The following is a 15,573-nucleotide window of genomic DNA, read 5'->3' on the forward strand; positions in this document are numbered from 1 at the left end:
CAGCCTCCCCAGCATTGGTCCTCCCGGACACCAGCCTCTGAGACAGTGCAAAAGTTAAGTCAAGTTTCACCAGAGACAACGAAGGGAAAACCAGGTCTTGTAACCTCAGAATCCTGGCCTAACAGAGCAGAATGGTGATGGAGTTTCAAGAGTCTGGGACAAGTGCTCATTGAGCCCTCTCTGAGCCAGGCCCTGAGCTAGCAGTGGAGATGTAGCCTGCAGGAACAGCGTGGGGCATCTTCCCCAGGAGCCCAATGCAGAGCAAGTTTTTAGGCAGACTTCAAGATGGGAGTCCTGGAGGCAGGACTTTGCCCATAGACTAGAAGAGTGGCTCTCAGACTTGAGTGGGCAATGGAAACCTCAGGTGGGTGGCTGAGAACAGACTGCTGGGCCCCACCTCAGAGCTTGTGATACAGGTCTGGGAGGAGGCTGAGAATCTGCATTTTTAGCATGCCTGCCATGATGCTGGTCCCAGGACCACTCCTGGAGGCCCACTGGGCTAGACCCACTTTACCTTTTTTTTTTTTTAATGTTTATGTTTTTTGACAGAGACAGAGCATGAGTGGGGGAGGGGCAAAGAGAGAGGGAGACACAGAATCCCAAGCAGGCTCCAGGCTCTGAGCTGTCAGCACAGAGCACAACGTGGGGCTCAAACTCATGAACAGCGAGATCATGACCTCAGCCGAAATTGGATGCTTAACCCACGGAGCCACCCAGACACCCCTTATCTTTTCCAGTTCTGAAACAGCCTGCTGTTCACTTGCTTGGGGAAGGCAGCTGAGGAACGGCATGCAGAAGGCATGCACCACAGACATCTGTCACACCCACTCCCCTTCTCACGGGGTTTTAAACCTTTAAATATCACATGTGGAAAGTAAGTCTAAATCAATAATTCAAAAAAGGAAAACCCTTACAAAGCACCCACTTCTGTGACCCTAATTGTTCAAAAAGCCATAGGCATGATTCAGGGCTGTTCTCCTGGGGTAATTCAGTGGTGACCAGAGTTATCTGCGGTTCTGTGAGTGGGACCGGACTGACCCTGCCAGACTGGATCAATTCCCAAGCCCCTGGGAATGGAAGCAGGGGAGGGGGAATGCTATGATGCCCTTTTCTGTGCCCCCCTCTCTGGCTGGAGGCCTAGCACCCCCATCACTGTAGTAAACATAGGCCTGCTCACCCTGGGACCTGAGGCCTTGCACCCTCCAATCTCACCAGCTCTCGCTGGGCCAGCACTGCGTGCACGGGGACATCCCTCTGCCTTACATCTCTCCATGCAAGTCTGGATCTCTTTTCAAAGTGAATTCACCCCACTGTCCACATGTTACTTTAAAACTGTATCAAGTAAGACATGTGTGACATAACAACATATATTTAGCCTCTGGCCCAGGTTCCTAGTGACAGAGGTGAGAGGAACATCTTTTGTTCTATTTGGTCTTAGCTCCTGGTTCCTGGCTCAGGGGTCCTAAAACCCTTGGCGCTTCCTGATAAGGGTGAGAGAAGTGTCCTTTGTTAGTCATAATAAGTCCCTTTCATCCCCAACTAGTTCATGCCAATGAGGAGAGGGACCAGGTGCCTGGGAACCAATCCTGAGATCTAAGCACTGGGGCTTACAGCCCCACCCACAGATGCCTGGAGAGGGAAAGAGGAGGGCTGGAGACTGAGCTGAACACGAATGGCCAATGATTTTATCACTGGTGCCTGTGTAACGGAAACCCGTAGGTGAAGAGTTCCAAGGGCCTCTGGTTGATGAGCACATGGAGGTGTGGGGGGGAGCGCACATCTGGAGAGGGCATGGAAGCTCTGGGCCCCTTCCCACACACCTGTGCCTGCTTCATTCGCCTGCCGAGCTGCAGCCTTTTAGAATAAACCAGGAGTAGCGAGTAAGATGCTTCCCTGAGCTCTGTGGGCTGCTCTAACATGTGATCAAACCTGAGGAGGGGGGTCACGGGAACCCGATTGGTAGCCAAGTGGACAGAAGTGTGGGTAACCTGGGGACTCACCAATGTGACTGGCATCTGAATTGAGGGCAGTCTTGAGGGACGAGGGCCCTGACCAGTGGGGTCTATCCTAAATGCAGGTAGTTAGGGCCCATGTTGAACTAAACTGTGGGACACCTATAGTTGGTGTCTCCTGTAAGTAGAGATTATGGCTCCTTGTAGTAAGTACACATCTGCCTCTATCTCACAGATGAAGAAACTGAAGGGTCAAGTCGCCTGCTTATGGCTCCACTTATGCACAGACTTGCTCACCCATCTTCCGCAGGGTACGAGTTTGGGGAACTTGTTGGCCGACAATCTTACCTTCAGACTGTTGTAGGCTAGATCTGCATCCTGGTCCAAATCCAGGTCATTCTTTGCTTGTTCCACCTGCACGGATGAGGAGACAGAGGTGAGCAGGGACCACAGGCAGCTGTCCCATGGTGATACTTTCAACCACAGAAGACATGCTCGTTTTGCCCGTACTCCCTGCTCTGTGTCTGCTTTCTTCCCGCCTCCAGAATGTAGTACCCTACTTCAGGCCACCAGGAAGCTCTCCATAAATTACTCTCCTGCCCGTCTTCACTGTCTCCATAACTTTATTCCCAGGTCCTTAGTCATATAAATATGTATACACTGTGCTACAGGTTGAATGATGTCCCTACAAAACCTACGTTGAAGTCCAAAGCCTGGTACCCTGTGAATGTGACTTAGAAACAGGATCTTTGCAGAGAAAATCAAAGTCAAGATGAGGTCATAAGGATCGGCCCTAATGCAATACGACTGGTGCCCTTACAAGGAGATTGATAGCGTGTGTGTGTGCGCGCGCGCTCTCTTTCTCTCTCGCGCGCGCACGCACGCACACACACGGGGGAATACCACTTGACGATGGAGGCAGAGATTGGAGTCATACAGTGCCAAGTCAAGGAACTGGAGCTAAGGAATGCCAAGGGTTTCTGGCAATGCCAGATGCTCAGAGAGAGGCATGGAAGAGATTCCCCCCAAAAGCCTTTAAGAGAGCATGGCCCTCTTGGGACCTTACTTTTTGATTTCTGACCTCCAGAACTACAAGAGAATCAATTTCTGTTGTTTTGAGCCATCCAGTTTGTGGGATTTTGTTTCAGCAGCCAAGGAAACCAGCACCATAACACTTATGTACTTAAGAAGGCTAATACATAATAATTACGTGTTTATTAAGGAGATTAATGAGCTACCTTTGGTTTTTTTGGTGTGTGTGAACATGTGTATTCAGTTTTCCCAACTGAATCACTAAGCACTTTGTGGAGAAGCCTGCTTCCTCCATATCACCCCACAATAAGGACTCTGGCAGCTGGCCCCTACGATGCTCAGTAAATGCTGATTTCAATTCCAAGGAATGTGGAGAGCAACAGCTGTAATGCTAGCCCATCATACTCAGTGAACCAATGACTCCTATAATTGTTTGACAGCTACTGAACCTGAATTGTCAATAAGAAGGGGCAGAAACACCTTCATAAATGGTTAGCTGCATGGGGTGATTTTAAGTAGTGGGTGAAAGTCCTTGAATAAGATGGGTTTTGGAGCTAAAACCTGACAGTGCTTAATTAGATTATCTGCAGTGCTAGCAACCTTAAGTCCAAGGTAAGGCCACTCCCCTGCTGTGCATGGATTAGGTGTGCCCATACAGACCAGGATGGATGTGAGCACCTCCTGGAGACTGTCCAGATGTAGGGCTGCTGCACGGACCACATGGTGTCCTGCCCCTGCAACCTGGGACAGCCGCTGTCCAGGGTACCAGTCTCTGTTTTGCTCCCACCCCATTAGTGGTACCAGATGGGACTCTTCAGAGTGGGCTCTTCATCTCTGCCCCAGTGAGAGGCCTGCACTTGTGTTCTGTGGAGCGTGGATTTGCCACATGGCCATGGATAATTGTTGAGTGCATCCGGTTCTCAGAAAATGGAGATCATCCATGGTCCAAGGGGCTGTATTAAGGTGGACTGGCAGTTATGTTTCTAAGTGGGCAGCCCACTGGAATCACCCTGGTGGCAAAAGTGACTTTGCTATGCCCTGAGAAAGGGGGCTGGCTGGATGGGAAGTCAAACACAGGGACAACCTGGCTGTCACAGAGGCCCCATCCTCACAGCAGACTGCCACTCCCATACTGATGGCGTATCCTACAGACTTCTCTCTGTAGCTGCGACCCCACGTCACATCTCTCTGGAGGAAAGATTCAGGTGGCTCAGGATTCCTCTTGGAACCAGGGGCAGATCCAAGAACATGATCCTGTAGAGTGCTGTAGAGGGATTCCACACCTTCCGTCCCCTGCCCCACTCCTGCCTTTCTTAGTAAACTCTGCAGAAACAAGATCTTTCTCCTTAAAGGGAGATCCTCAATACACATTCAGGGCTATAGGCCAACCCTATAGTTCTAACTCTTGTTCAGTGATAACTTTTTTTAAAGTTTATTTTGAGAGAGTGAGAGGGGGTGGGGCAGAGAGAGAGGGAGAGAGAGAATCCCAAGCAGGCTCTGCACAGTCAGTACAGAGCTCGCCTCGAGGCTTGAACCCATGAACCGTGAGATCATGACCTGAGTGAGCTGAAAGGAAGAGTCAGACGGTCAACTGAGCCACCCAGGCACCCCCAAGGATTACTTTTCAAGAAAGGGATATCCCTTTTTATTTGGTAGCAAGACAAAGAGAAAGCCTAAAGCCAAGATTTCAAAGTTATCTGGCATTTCTGTGGTGGGGAATCTGGAGCCTGGACCTTTGGGGGTAGCTGGTGGGCTGGGGACTTCTACATCAGGGATGGTCTGATGTGGTCTGTGTAGCTTTTCATAGATTTGATTTGCGCTTGCCTGTCAGGGCTCCTTCTCTTCTATGGACTGAATCATTTGTAAATCTAACCCCTTCAATCTCCAGTCTAATCCACCTGAGAGACTGAAGTCCACCAACAAGATTTACCTCCCCACTTTGTGCTCAGAATACCAGAGAATACTCTAGCAATACAGACCAATGTCTGTATCACATTTGAAGGGAAAGGGAAGCCAGGTGTTACCACTAAAAGGAGATCATGTGAAGAGGTGGGAGAAGGCCTGAGAAGCGGGGAGGGGGTTGAACTCCACAATGGGCAAGTCAGGCTTCAGAACAAAGACCTCTGACAAACCCATGATGAGGTCCAGCTAGTGATATGACCAGTGTCAGAACTGGCCTTCTATCCCATTGGAAGTGGTCTTTCTACCTCCCAACAAATAACACATGGGTCTCATCTCATCACTGCTAACTTCAGTGGGTTTTATTCCTACAGTGCCAATCTGCACCCAACCTAGCATTTGAGCCCTATCGATGTTTTCACTTGTCACCTGTGTTATGTGTCTGGTCCCCCCAACTGGATCATAAATTCCTCAATGGCTAGGGGTTTTTCTCCTTATATTTTTATCTCCTCTTGTGTAATAAACAGTTTGAATACCTACTACGACCTGGCTCTACCACAGTGCTGAGCATTGCATAGGTACCCGGGGGGGGGGGGTCCCTGAGAGACAGAGTGATACATCTGGGGACCCTAAGGTCTCAAGACATACCCTTTTGAGACCCAAGACACTGATGATAATCTGGACTGAAGCCAGGGAGCAATCATGGGATAGAAAAGTGAGTGACCACAAACCTGGTCTACTCTTAACCCAGTGGGGGTAGACTAAAGTCCATGCCAGACTCCAGGTAAAGGGCAGTCACTTGTCTCTGTTAAAATTAGACTCTGGCTTGTATTTATACTTTAATCACACATCCTAGTGCCCTTTGCAAATAGGTGACAATGCCACAGGCTCTCCCTAGCTTCGCCACTGGGAATCCCTTGCCCTCGGGGCACTTGGGAAGCCTACTCCTGTCCATCTGGAGTGGTCTGGGGGTGCCGGCAGGTAGAGAAGACTCAGTGTGATACCAACACGAGGTGGAAGCTCCTCTCTGAAACCGAGCACCTGCATAAGCCCAAGTGGTCACCCTGCCACGTGAACCCTGAGAAAGAGCGTGCTGACGCCGGCACCTGGGGGCCGCTCTGCAGGCCTGCAGCCCCAGCACGCACCTGGACCTTCCGGCTGTCCTGCTGCTCCCTCTTCTCCAGCTGCACCTGCAGTTTCTTCCTCTCCTGCTCCAGCTCGCGCACTCTCTTCTGCAGTTTCAGGAAGACGGTCATGTCCATGGCTGCCTTTTCCAGGCCGATGTCCTTCAGGGGAACACAGGGAGCCGGGAAGGAGGTTTCAATAGCATAGCTGCCTCAGAGGACATACGGCACCTCCCAGCCTGCCTCTGTATCAGCTGCCTGTCCTCTCTCTGTACAAACATCAACCTGCGCCCCAGAGGCAGAGCCAATGCCAACCAACCATCAGTTCTCAGAGTGAAGTTGGCACTCCAGGCTCATTTTCTGTCTAGATGACATCTGAGTCTGGCCCATTTATATTCCTGTGAGAGCCACTTAAGATAACCACTCATACATTCCAAGAGTAAAGACACAGCCATTTTATTTGGAAGTTAAAAGAGTTCACTGATGGAAATGGTCTCATACCAGAGAAATTGTCAAACTCAGGCTCGACACTTCCTGATGGAAGAATCGATGTGGTTACTAATCACTGCAAATGTGTTGTCAAACACCACTTGATTGTACCTTGAAACAGAACCAAGACTTCCCTGCCATGCAACCTGTTTATTCCATAGACCTGAGAGCATCGATTTCCCAGATTTTCTCCCTTTGGATTCATGCCTGGGTTTGCCCTCTGGGGTTCTGTTGTGTGTGGGTGCGCATGTACAAACAGGTGTATCTGCACGACCTTATCTATGTGGATCTTTAAAGTACATGTATAGCATTTCACGAGCACTTTGCGCTTAGCCAGCGCTGTACTAGCTGTCCTGGCTGATCCCAAGAACCAGCCTCAATTTCCTTGAAGAAGGTCAATCTGCTGATGGAGGTGGTTACGTCTGCACAGAAATGGCCACATATATGCCTGGTGGCATGTCTGGAGTTTAAATGACTGAAGCCTCCAGGATCCAGACTTCGGACGCTGCAGTGGTGACAGCAATGGCCTCTCTCAGGCTAACGTGAGCTAAGTGCTTACGGCGAGCAGCAGACCACACTAAACTGTACGAGAGAACACGTTCCCATCCCAAGGACCTCTTTTTCTATCGTTTGCCACCTTTACCCTGTCACTCGCGGTCTCTTATACTTTTTCTTTCTAGCACTGAACACTTGAGGTTCTATTACAAACTTCTCCCATCACCTGATTACTGCCGACTTTCCACCAGACAAGCTCTGTGAGGGCAGAGACCGTCCCTGGCTTGGTGACCACTACTTCACCTGCAGCACCCTGCACAAGATGTGCTCAAAGCACGTTTGTATTTACAACTGCCTCTCTTCCAGGTCTGTCTTTCACGTGCTTAAGGTTTTATGTACTTGTGATTCTCTTCAGATGCCGGAGAAAAACTTGTGTCTGTCTACCTTTGGGAAAATTACACACAGGTTACAAAGTCCACTATGTGGTATTCAGAAACTCTGCGACTATTACTGACAAAGATATAGTCACTTGGCAAATATCTGTGGTTCCAAATATTCCAAATAATTGTTCTCTGAGTTTTACCCAGTTTCTAAGTCAGGAAAAAATTTTTCTTGCATATTTATGGCTATTTTATATGTGCTATACTAAATGGGGATGATAAATTATTTCCATTTTAATGACTAAGCTGTTCTTTTCTCTGATGATGTATTTATTTTTTAATATAATTTATAGTCAAATTGGCTTCCATACAACACCCAGTGCTCATCCCATCAAGTACCCTCCTCAATGCCCATCACCCACTTTCCCCTCTCCCCCACCCCCCATCAATCCTCGATTTGTTCTCTGTATTTAACAGTCTCTTATGGTTTGCCTCCCTCTCTGTAACTATTTTTTCCATTTCCTTTCCGCCATGATCTTCTGTTAAGTCTCTCAAGATCCACATATGAGTGAAAACATAGGATATCTTTCTCTGACTTATTTCACTTAGCATAACACCCTCCAGTTCCATTCACATTGCTGCAAATGGCAAGATTTCATTCTCATTGCCACGTAGTATTCCATTGTGTATATAAACCACATCTTCATCCATTCATCAGTTGATGGACATTTAGGATCTTTCTATATTTTGGCTATTGCTGAAAGCACTGCTATAAACATTCGGGTACATGTACCCCTATGCATCAGCACTCCTGTATCTCTTGGGTAAATTTCTAGCAGTGCTATTTCTGGGTCATAGGGTAGACCTATTTTTAATTTTTTGAGGAACCTCCACACTGTTTTCCAGAGCAGCTGCACCAGTTTGCATTGCCACCAACAGTGCAAGAGGGTTCCCGTTTCTCCACATCCTCACCTAAGCTGTTCCTTCTTAAGCCAGGCATTTACCTCTCTGCAATAGGCTCTCAGTTTTATAAGAGGAAGGATCAGGGATTTACCTTCTTCCTTTCTTTCTGGATAGTGGGTAAGGTGAACAGTAATCTATCTCTTTGCACAGTAAATATTAACTCCAGGATCTGTAAGTTCCCAGCAGGCCAAGTGATCCCCTGGTCAGAAAGAAGCCTGTGGACACTGGTCACCATCAGCCAGAAGAGTACACCTCTACACAGTTGGTAAACCCAAAGCAGCTCCACTCCCTCTGGAGCACAGACAGCAGCCATGAGCCTGTCTTACTCACCTCCACCTGTTGGAGGGCATCCTCTGTGTCTCCGACCTCAGATGTGGAGATGGAGGGGTAATTAGAGTCAGATTCTAAACTGCTCTGGTTTGATGGGTTCCGCCTGTGCCCTGGGGTTTGCTGTTGAAGGAGAAAAATGTGAGTACTCCTAACAAATGAATGCTCATGAGAACTATTTCTTTTTCAAAGGCCAGTAGATCTTAGAGTTGGACTCTGGCCCCATTTGTCAACAAGAACAGGTCTTGGAATGATAGCTAAATGGAGCTGTTCCCATGAAAACTTCATCTACAGTTCTTATAGTCATCTGTCTAGCTAACAAAATGACGATGAGGAGGGACCTCCATAGCCAGACCAAATTCCCTCTCTCCTAATGAGATCTGAGTCCCTAACACCTCAGCCGATTTTTCCACAAAGTCCTGAGCAAACAAGTCTTATCTTCCTGGTCTTGCCTTGATAGTACACAAAAGCCATCCTGTCATTAGGCCCCCACTTGAAAAGAATGTAGCAAGCCTGCTTCTAAGGGCCCCTTAGAGGGCCCTTCAACTTGCGCTCCAATTTCATGAAAATAGTAAGCACATTAGAAATAGAGGTTACCGGGGGGGCTCGGTCGGTTAAGTGTCCAACTCTTGATCTTGGCTCAGGTCACGGTCTCATGATTTGTGAGATAGAGCTCAGTGTCAGGCTCTGCACTGACAGTGTGGAGCCTGCTTGGAATTCTCTCTCTGCCCCTCCCCCACTCATGCACATTCTCTAAATAACCAAACTTAAAACATTTTGAAACAAGAAATAGAGGTTACCATTTATACTTAGGTTGTTCATGTAAAAATACTTTTCTTTTTCTTGCATATGATTTGGCTTTGAGAATAAAAACTGGCCAGAAAATTCTGTATTTATATATGTTCCTCTTCAGCTTATCTTCCTGGTTCCTATGCAATTAACTTATCAATCTTGTTTGAATATGCATTTCTGGAGGGAATGTTTATGTGGGGTAAAAAGGAACGATAAACCCTGAAATAGGATGTTTCTATGTATAAAGATTAGGAGAAATGATCAGACGCTGTGGGTTTCTCTGCAGCATGCACCAGCAATGCGGAGATCTGAACTCCCCCACACTGCTAGTGTTTCAGTGTAGGGACGTTTCTGGGGCAGGTAACACGACTGACAATACGCACCATGGTGGGATTTTCCTTAAACTCCTGAGATCTTTAGAAGACCCCAAAGTTGGAAAAAGGAGCCGTCCCTGGGAAGGATCACCTGGCCCCACTACTTCCTTATGTGATAACCACTGGCAGGCACGGCAAGAACAGCCGCCAGAAAGGCACAGATTTACTGAGCACGACCATGTTGGATGGCAGTGCAGTGGCTGGAGAGGTGCATGAACGGGGGTGAGGAAGCCGGAGGTGGGGCCGGTGCCAGAACTGCCCTCCTTGCCTTGATGATGGTCATCTCATCCCGAAGGTTGTCGTATCTCTGCTCCAACCGTGAATATTCCTTCACGAGGTTCTGGTACCGGGACCGCTCCTCCTCCAGCTCCCTCTTCATCAGATTTTCCTTGGCAGAGTTTTGGGCAGATTCGTCTGGAAAGCAGGCACACGAAACTGCAGTTTTGCTTTCTGAATGGATTCCCCTTGCATGAGTCTTGACTCATGCTTTGTGATTAATCTCTCTTTGCAAGGCTGCCCATGACAAGCGCCCACCACCACCACCTGATGAGTTTATTCAGCAGCAACTTCACCCACTGCAGAGCAAAGGGAAGCTTGTCAGGGCAGCTTAAGTCTTCAGAGAAGCGGGGGAGAAGCAGGCAGCGGACAGGACATTCCCTTGCTTAATGCACCAGCTTCTCTCCTGTGACAACAGTCACAGCAGCTGCTGGCAAGATCCCTGGAAGAACCCAGGTTTTGTTCCCCAGTTTTGTCCCCATTCCTGATCTTTCGGGTTCTGGAACTGTAGGGAGATTGAAGGAGATAAGGCCAGATGTCAGGTTGGGGGAAGGAGGGAAGGTAAACAGACCACATGGATGGGCTCTCCCCCCACCTCACCAAAACTTATTATTCATATCAGCAGAAAGAAGCAATATTTATAGGGAAATGAAGTTTAAGTTTTCAATGAGATTTCATGCTGGGTGAAATCATGTCCTTAGATGGTTCAATCCTCTCGTGGCATGGGGGAGAGACCTAAGAGGAAAAGGTGAGTGATTTGCTTAAGGAACCCACTGAGCTGGGCAAGGACTGGGATCTGTGGACACCAACTGCTCCTCCTTGGTCAGGCAGCCCATGGGGGTTGATGGTGGCACAGGGGTCAGTGGGGTCTGACCCAGGACCTTCTCTTCAGCAAACATTAGCAGACGACCCACTGGGCAGAAGAAACCACAACAGGTCCTATGGACACTAAAGATAAATTTAAAATCAGCAATAATGACAGCTCCTAGGTGCTCATTAGGTATCAAGCACCATGCTAAATGCTTTATGCTTCGGAGAGCTATACTTTTATGCCCATTTTGCAGATGAAGAAACTGAGGACTACAGTCATTAAGGGAGTTGCTCAAGGCCAGGCAGTAGCATATGGTAATTATTCTTCGAGTACAAGTCCCCTGGACTCCAAATCCTGTCCACTACATTGTCCATTATGTGCATTAAACACAAAACCAGGAGTTGCAGCAGAGTCTTAAAGGTGCCCCCCCCACCCCCCTGCTTCTTTTTCATTTATTAAAGCCCTTTCTCCCTGCACCATCTTGACTGTGTTCTTGCTAGGAGGCTTTGGGGGCAGAAATCAGTATGGAAAAGAAGTTAAACTCCAAAATGAAAAATCAAGTGCTTTGGTACTTACCTTTCACTTGGCACAGGATTTGGTTGTTAAGCTGTTCTTTCTCATCTTTTAAGAGAGCATTTTCTTCCTCCAGGTCTGCAACACGCTGAATGGGAGAGCAAGAGGGGAAAATGTTTGCCCTTTGAGGCTGGGGAAAGGAGAGGCTCCTTTTGTGGGGTTTGAAGTTCAGCTGGTTATGTCTGCATCCTCTTTTTAAGAGAATCAAGTCAGTCAAGACTGCTTTCACTTTGAGGGAAAAATTGTTGCACTGAAAGAAAAGTCCCATTAAAAGAAGACAGATGAGCTCACCACTCTGTACGGCCTTCCAGCGCCCACAGAAGTCTCATGAGAAGTCTGCACATGCTCACAGGCCGTGTGCAGGAATGGACAACGATAATAGGCTTTCACTTCGTGTTTGGTTGCTTGTCTTGGTAAATTTTGAGCTCTCAAACCTGAGTGGCAGGAGAGCCCAAGGCTCACAATGAAGAATTATCTCTGATCTTCATCCTACTTGCCCTTGCCGGTCTCAGCAGAGCAGCACAGGTCAGGTGTCGCGGAAGGAAAGAGAACTCTAGTGTTTAGCTTCTGATGATACCCACCCGCCCCCACCACAAAGAAAACATGAAGTGAATGCTACTGAAAATGGCACAAAAAGACTAAAGAAAAATCCTGTTCTGTTCAGAGGAAGAATACAAACAGCGTATGGCAAGCTTTAAAAAAATTTTTTTTAAGGAGTGCCTGGGTGGCTCAGTCAGTTGAGTGTCTGACTTTGGCTCAGGTCATTATCTCACAGCTCATGAGATCGAGCACTGTATCGGGCTTTGTGCCAACAGCTCAGAGCCTGGAGCCTGCTTTGGATTCTGTATCTCCCTCTCTCTCTCTGCCGCTCCCCTGCTCACACTCTGTATCTCTCTCAAAAATAAAATAAAAACATAAAAAAAAAATTAAACAAAATTCTTTTTAATGTTTATTTTTTGAGAGACAGACTGCAAGTGGGGGAGGGGCAGAGAGAGAGAGGGAGATACAGAATCCAAAGCAGGCTCCAGGCTCTGAGCTGTCAAGCATAGAGCCCAACATGGGGCTCGAACCCACGAACTGTGAGATCGTGACCTGAGCTGAAGTCGGATGCTTAACCGAGCCACCCAGATGCCTCAGTATGGCAAGCTTTTTAAAAAAGGAAGTTTTGGCTATTTAGTATTGGAGCAAATATTTGTATAGATTTAAAAATGTAACAATTCATACATATTCTAAGACAATCATAAATCATTAGTTGTTCTAGAAGAGTATAGGAAAGGGGTATATCTTAACATGGGAGCTGGAGCACAATGGATCCACCTCTGCATGTTTCTCTCTGGAACCCCTGGAGACTCATCTGGTAGAAGGCCACTGAGTAATTTTCCTCACCAATGTCGCATCCCTGTCTTCCTGACAAAGGTAAGCAAGTGAGTGAGCACTGTGGAAACTGGACAGGAAGAGGAGGAGAACACGTGCCCAGGGGCCCTCGATTCAGGCATCCAGACTTGAGTCCCACTTCCTTGGAGGCTCCCTGAACCACTGGCAAGTCAGCACAGAAAAAACTCCTGCGATCACATCACAATCAAAGTACAGCAAATCTGGCCTGAGGCAAAGACAAGGAGCTCCACAGCCATGGATCTCTGGCTCTGTAAAGCCCAGGTCCCCCTCTGGAAGACAAACACCCACCCCACAGGCCTGGTCTCAGCATTAAAGGAGATGATGTATGTGGAGTTCAAGCAGCAGGAATGGCATGGAGCTGTTGATGAATGTATGTAGCTGGTTCTACAACATTACCTTCCCCAGGCGCCAAGCTGAAGCATATACTTTAAAATCATTCCATCACTTAGCAACAACTGAAAGAAAAATTAATACCTATTCTGCACAGGTTATTTCATAAAGCAGAAAAGGAGGGAACACTTCTCAGTTCCCTTTACAAGACCAGTAATATCCTAACACCAAAACTAGAGACATCACAAGAAAACCACAGACTATTACCTCTTGAGGAGATGAATGCAAAAATCCTTAACAAAAATGTTACCAAATGTTCATGATAAAAACACTTAAACTAGGAATAGGAGGGACTTTCCTCAACCTGATAAAGGGCATCTACAAAAACCCACAACATCAGACTTTATGGCAGAAGACTGAATACCTTTTGTGTCCACAGTCAGGACAAAGACAAGGATGCCTGCTCTTGCCAAAACTATTCACCAATGTACTGGAGATTCTAGCCAGGGCAAATACAAAAGAAATAAAAATCATCAAGATTGGAAAGGAAGAAGTAAAATGATCTTTATCTGCATAAGACATTATCTTTTATGTAGACAATCCCAGGCAATATACTTAAAAGGTATTAGAATAAATGAGTTCAGGTCGTAGAGTACGAGATCAATACACAAAACTTGATTGTATTTCTATACACTGCAGTAAACAATCTGAGAAGCAAAATTAAGAAAGCAATTCCATTTACAAAAGCTTAAGAAGAAAATACTCTGGAATACATTTAACAAAAGCAGTAGAAATTTATACTCTGAAAGCTACAAAATATTGTTGAAGGAAATTAAAGAAGATCTAAAGTGGAAAGACATCCTAAGTTAGTAGATCAGAAGACTTAATGTTAAGATATAACCCTCCTCCAATTGATTTATAGACTCAACAAAATCATTATCAAGATCCCAGATGGCTTTGTTGCAGAAATTGACAAGCTGACCCTGAAATTTACATGGAATATCTAGGGATCCAGAATAGCCAAAATAATCTTGAAAGATTATTTGGAAGAATCACACTTCTCAATTTTAACACTTACTACTTCAAACACGATTATGGTAATCAAGACAGTGAGACACTAGCATCAGGGTAGACCATAGATCAATAGAATAGAATGGAGAATCCAGAAATAAACCCTCATGTTGTAATTCATTGAGGAAAGAATAGTCTTTTCAACAAATGGCCCGGACAACTGTATTTCCACAAAGTAAAATTGGACTCCTACCTCACACTATACACAAAAAATAAAGTGTATCAAAGACCTAAATGTAAGAGTTAAAACTATAAAACTCTTGGAAAAGAACAAAGGAGTAAAATCTCTGAATTCGGATTAGTCAATGGCTTCTTAAATATAACACCGAAAGCACAAGTAGCCAAAGAAAAAAATATTTAAATTGGACTTCATCCAAACTAAAAACTTTTCTGCTTAGAAGGATACTATCAAAAGGAAAAGGGAACACACAGTATGACAATAAATATCTGTAAATCATTTATATGGTATGGAACTTGGACCCTGAGTAGAGTATTTATAACTCAACAAATAAAAAGAAATCCAATCAAAAAATGGGAAAAAAAATTGAGCAGACACCTCCAAGTGGCCAATAAGCACACAAGATGTTCAAGGTCATTAGGGAAATGCAAGCCAAACCACAATGATTTATCACCTCACATATACTAGGATGGTTAAAAAAAAAAAAAAAAAAAAAAAAAAAAAAGACAATTATAAGTGTTTGGGGAGGATGCAGAGAAATCATAATTCTCATATACTGCTGATGGGAATGTAAACCAATGCAGCAGCTTTGGAAATTCCTTGAAAGTTGCATTTTAACCCTTGTTTGACCAGCAATTCCATTCCTAGGTTTCTAAGAGAAATGAAAACTTATGTCCGTACAAGAACTTGTACACAGATGGTTGTAGGAGAGTTATTCAAAAAGGCTAAAAAGTGGAACCAATTCAAATGTCCATCAATGAACTGATGAATATGGTATATCCATATGATGAAATACTATTTAGCAATAAAAAGCAATAAAGTACTGATTAATGCTCCAACATGGATAAATCTTGAAAACATTATGCTAAATGAAAAAGGCCAGTCCAAAAGTTGCATATGGTAGGATTCCATTTATATGAAATGTCCAGAAGGGGTAGATCGGTGGAGACAGAAAGTAGATTAGTTGCCTAAGGCTGGGACAGGGAATAAGGGGGGGGAATGGGGGGTGTGACTATTAATGGATACAGTGTTCTTTGGGGGGTGATAAAAATATTCCAAAATTAGACTATGCAATAGTTGCAAAACTCTGACTATATTAAAAAAAAATTGTA

General features: G+C 45.9%; 1 protein-coding gene across 3 annotated transcripts in view; it reads right to left on the reverse strand.

Annotated features, from left to right (window-relative positions):
* Positions 1–15,573, reverse strand: part of MYO5B (myosin VB) — a 338,275-nt gene that overhangs the window by 31,284 nt on the left and 291,418 nt on the right. For all 3 annotated transcript variants that reach the window (XM_042961933.1, XM_042961932.1, XM_042961931.1), the window contains 5 exons: positions 11,491–11,575; positions 10,096–10,241; positions 8,665–8,784; positions 6,029–6,169; positions 2,301–2,366 (listed from right to left, as the gene is read on the reverse strand). In XM_042961933.1, coding sequence (XP_042817867.1) covers positions 2,301–2,366; positions 6,029–6,169; positions 8,665–8,784; positions 10,096–10,241; positions 11,491–11,575 — 558 coding nt within the window. The remainder of the gene's footprint in view (positions 1–2,300; positions 2,367–6,028; positions 6,170–8,664; positions 8,785–10,095; positions 10,242–11,490; positions 11,576–15,573) is intronic.

The sequence above is a fragment of the Panthera tigris genome, chromosome D3 (genome assembly GCF_018350195.1).
Source record: "Panthera tigris isolate Pti1 chromosome D3, P.tigris_Pti1_mat1.1, whole genome shotgun sequence".
In the NCBI taxonomy this organism is placed as follows: domain Eukaryota; kingdom Metazoa; phylum Chordata; class Mammalia; order Carnivora; family Felidae; genus Panthera; species Panthera tigris.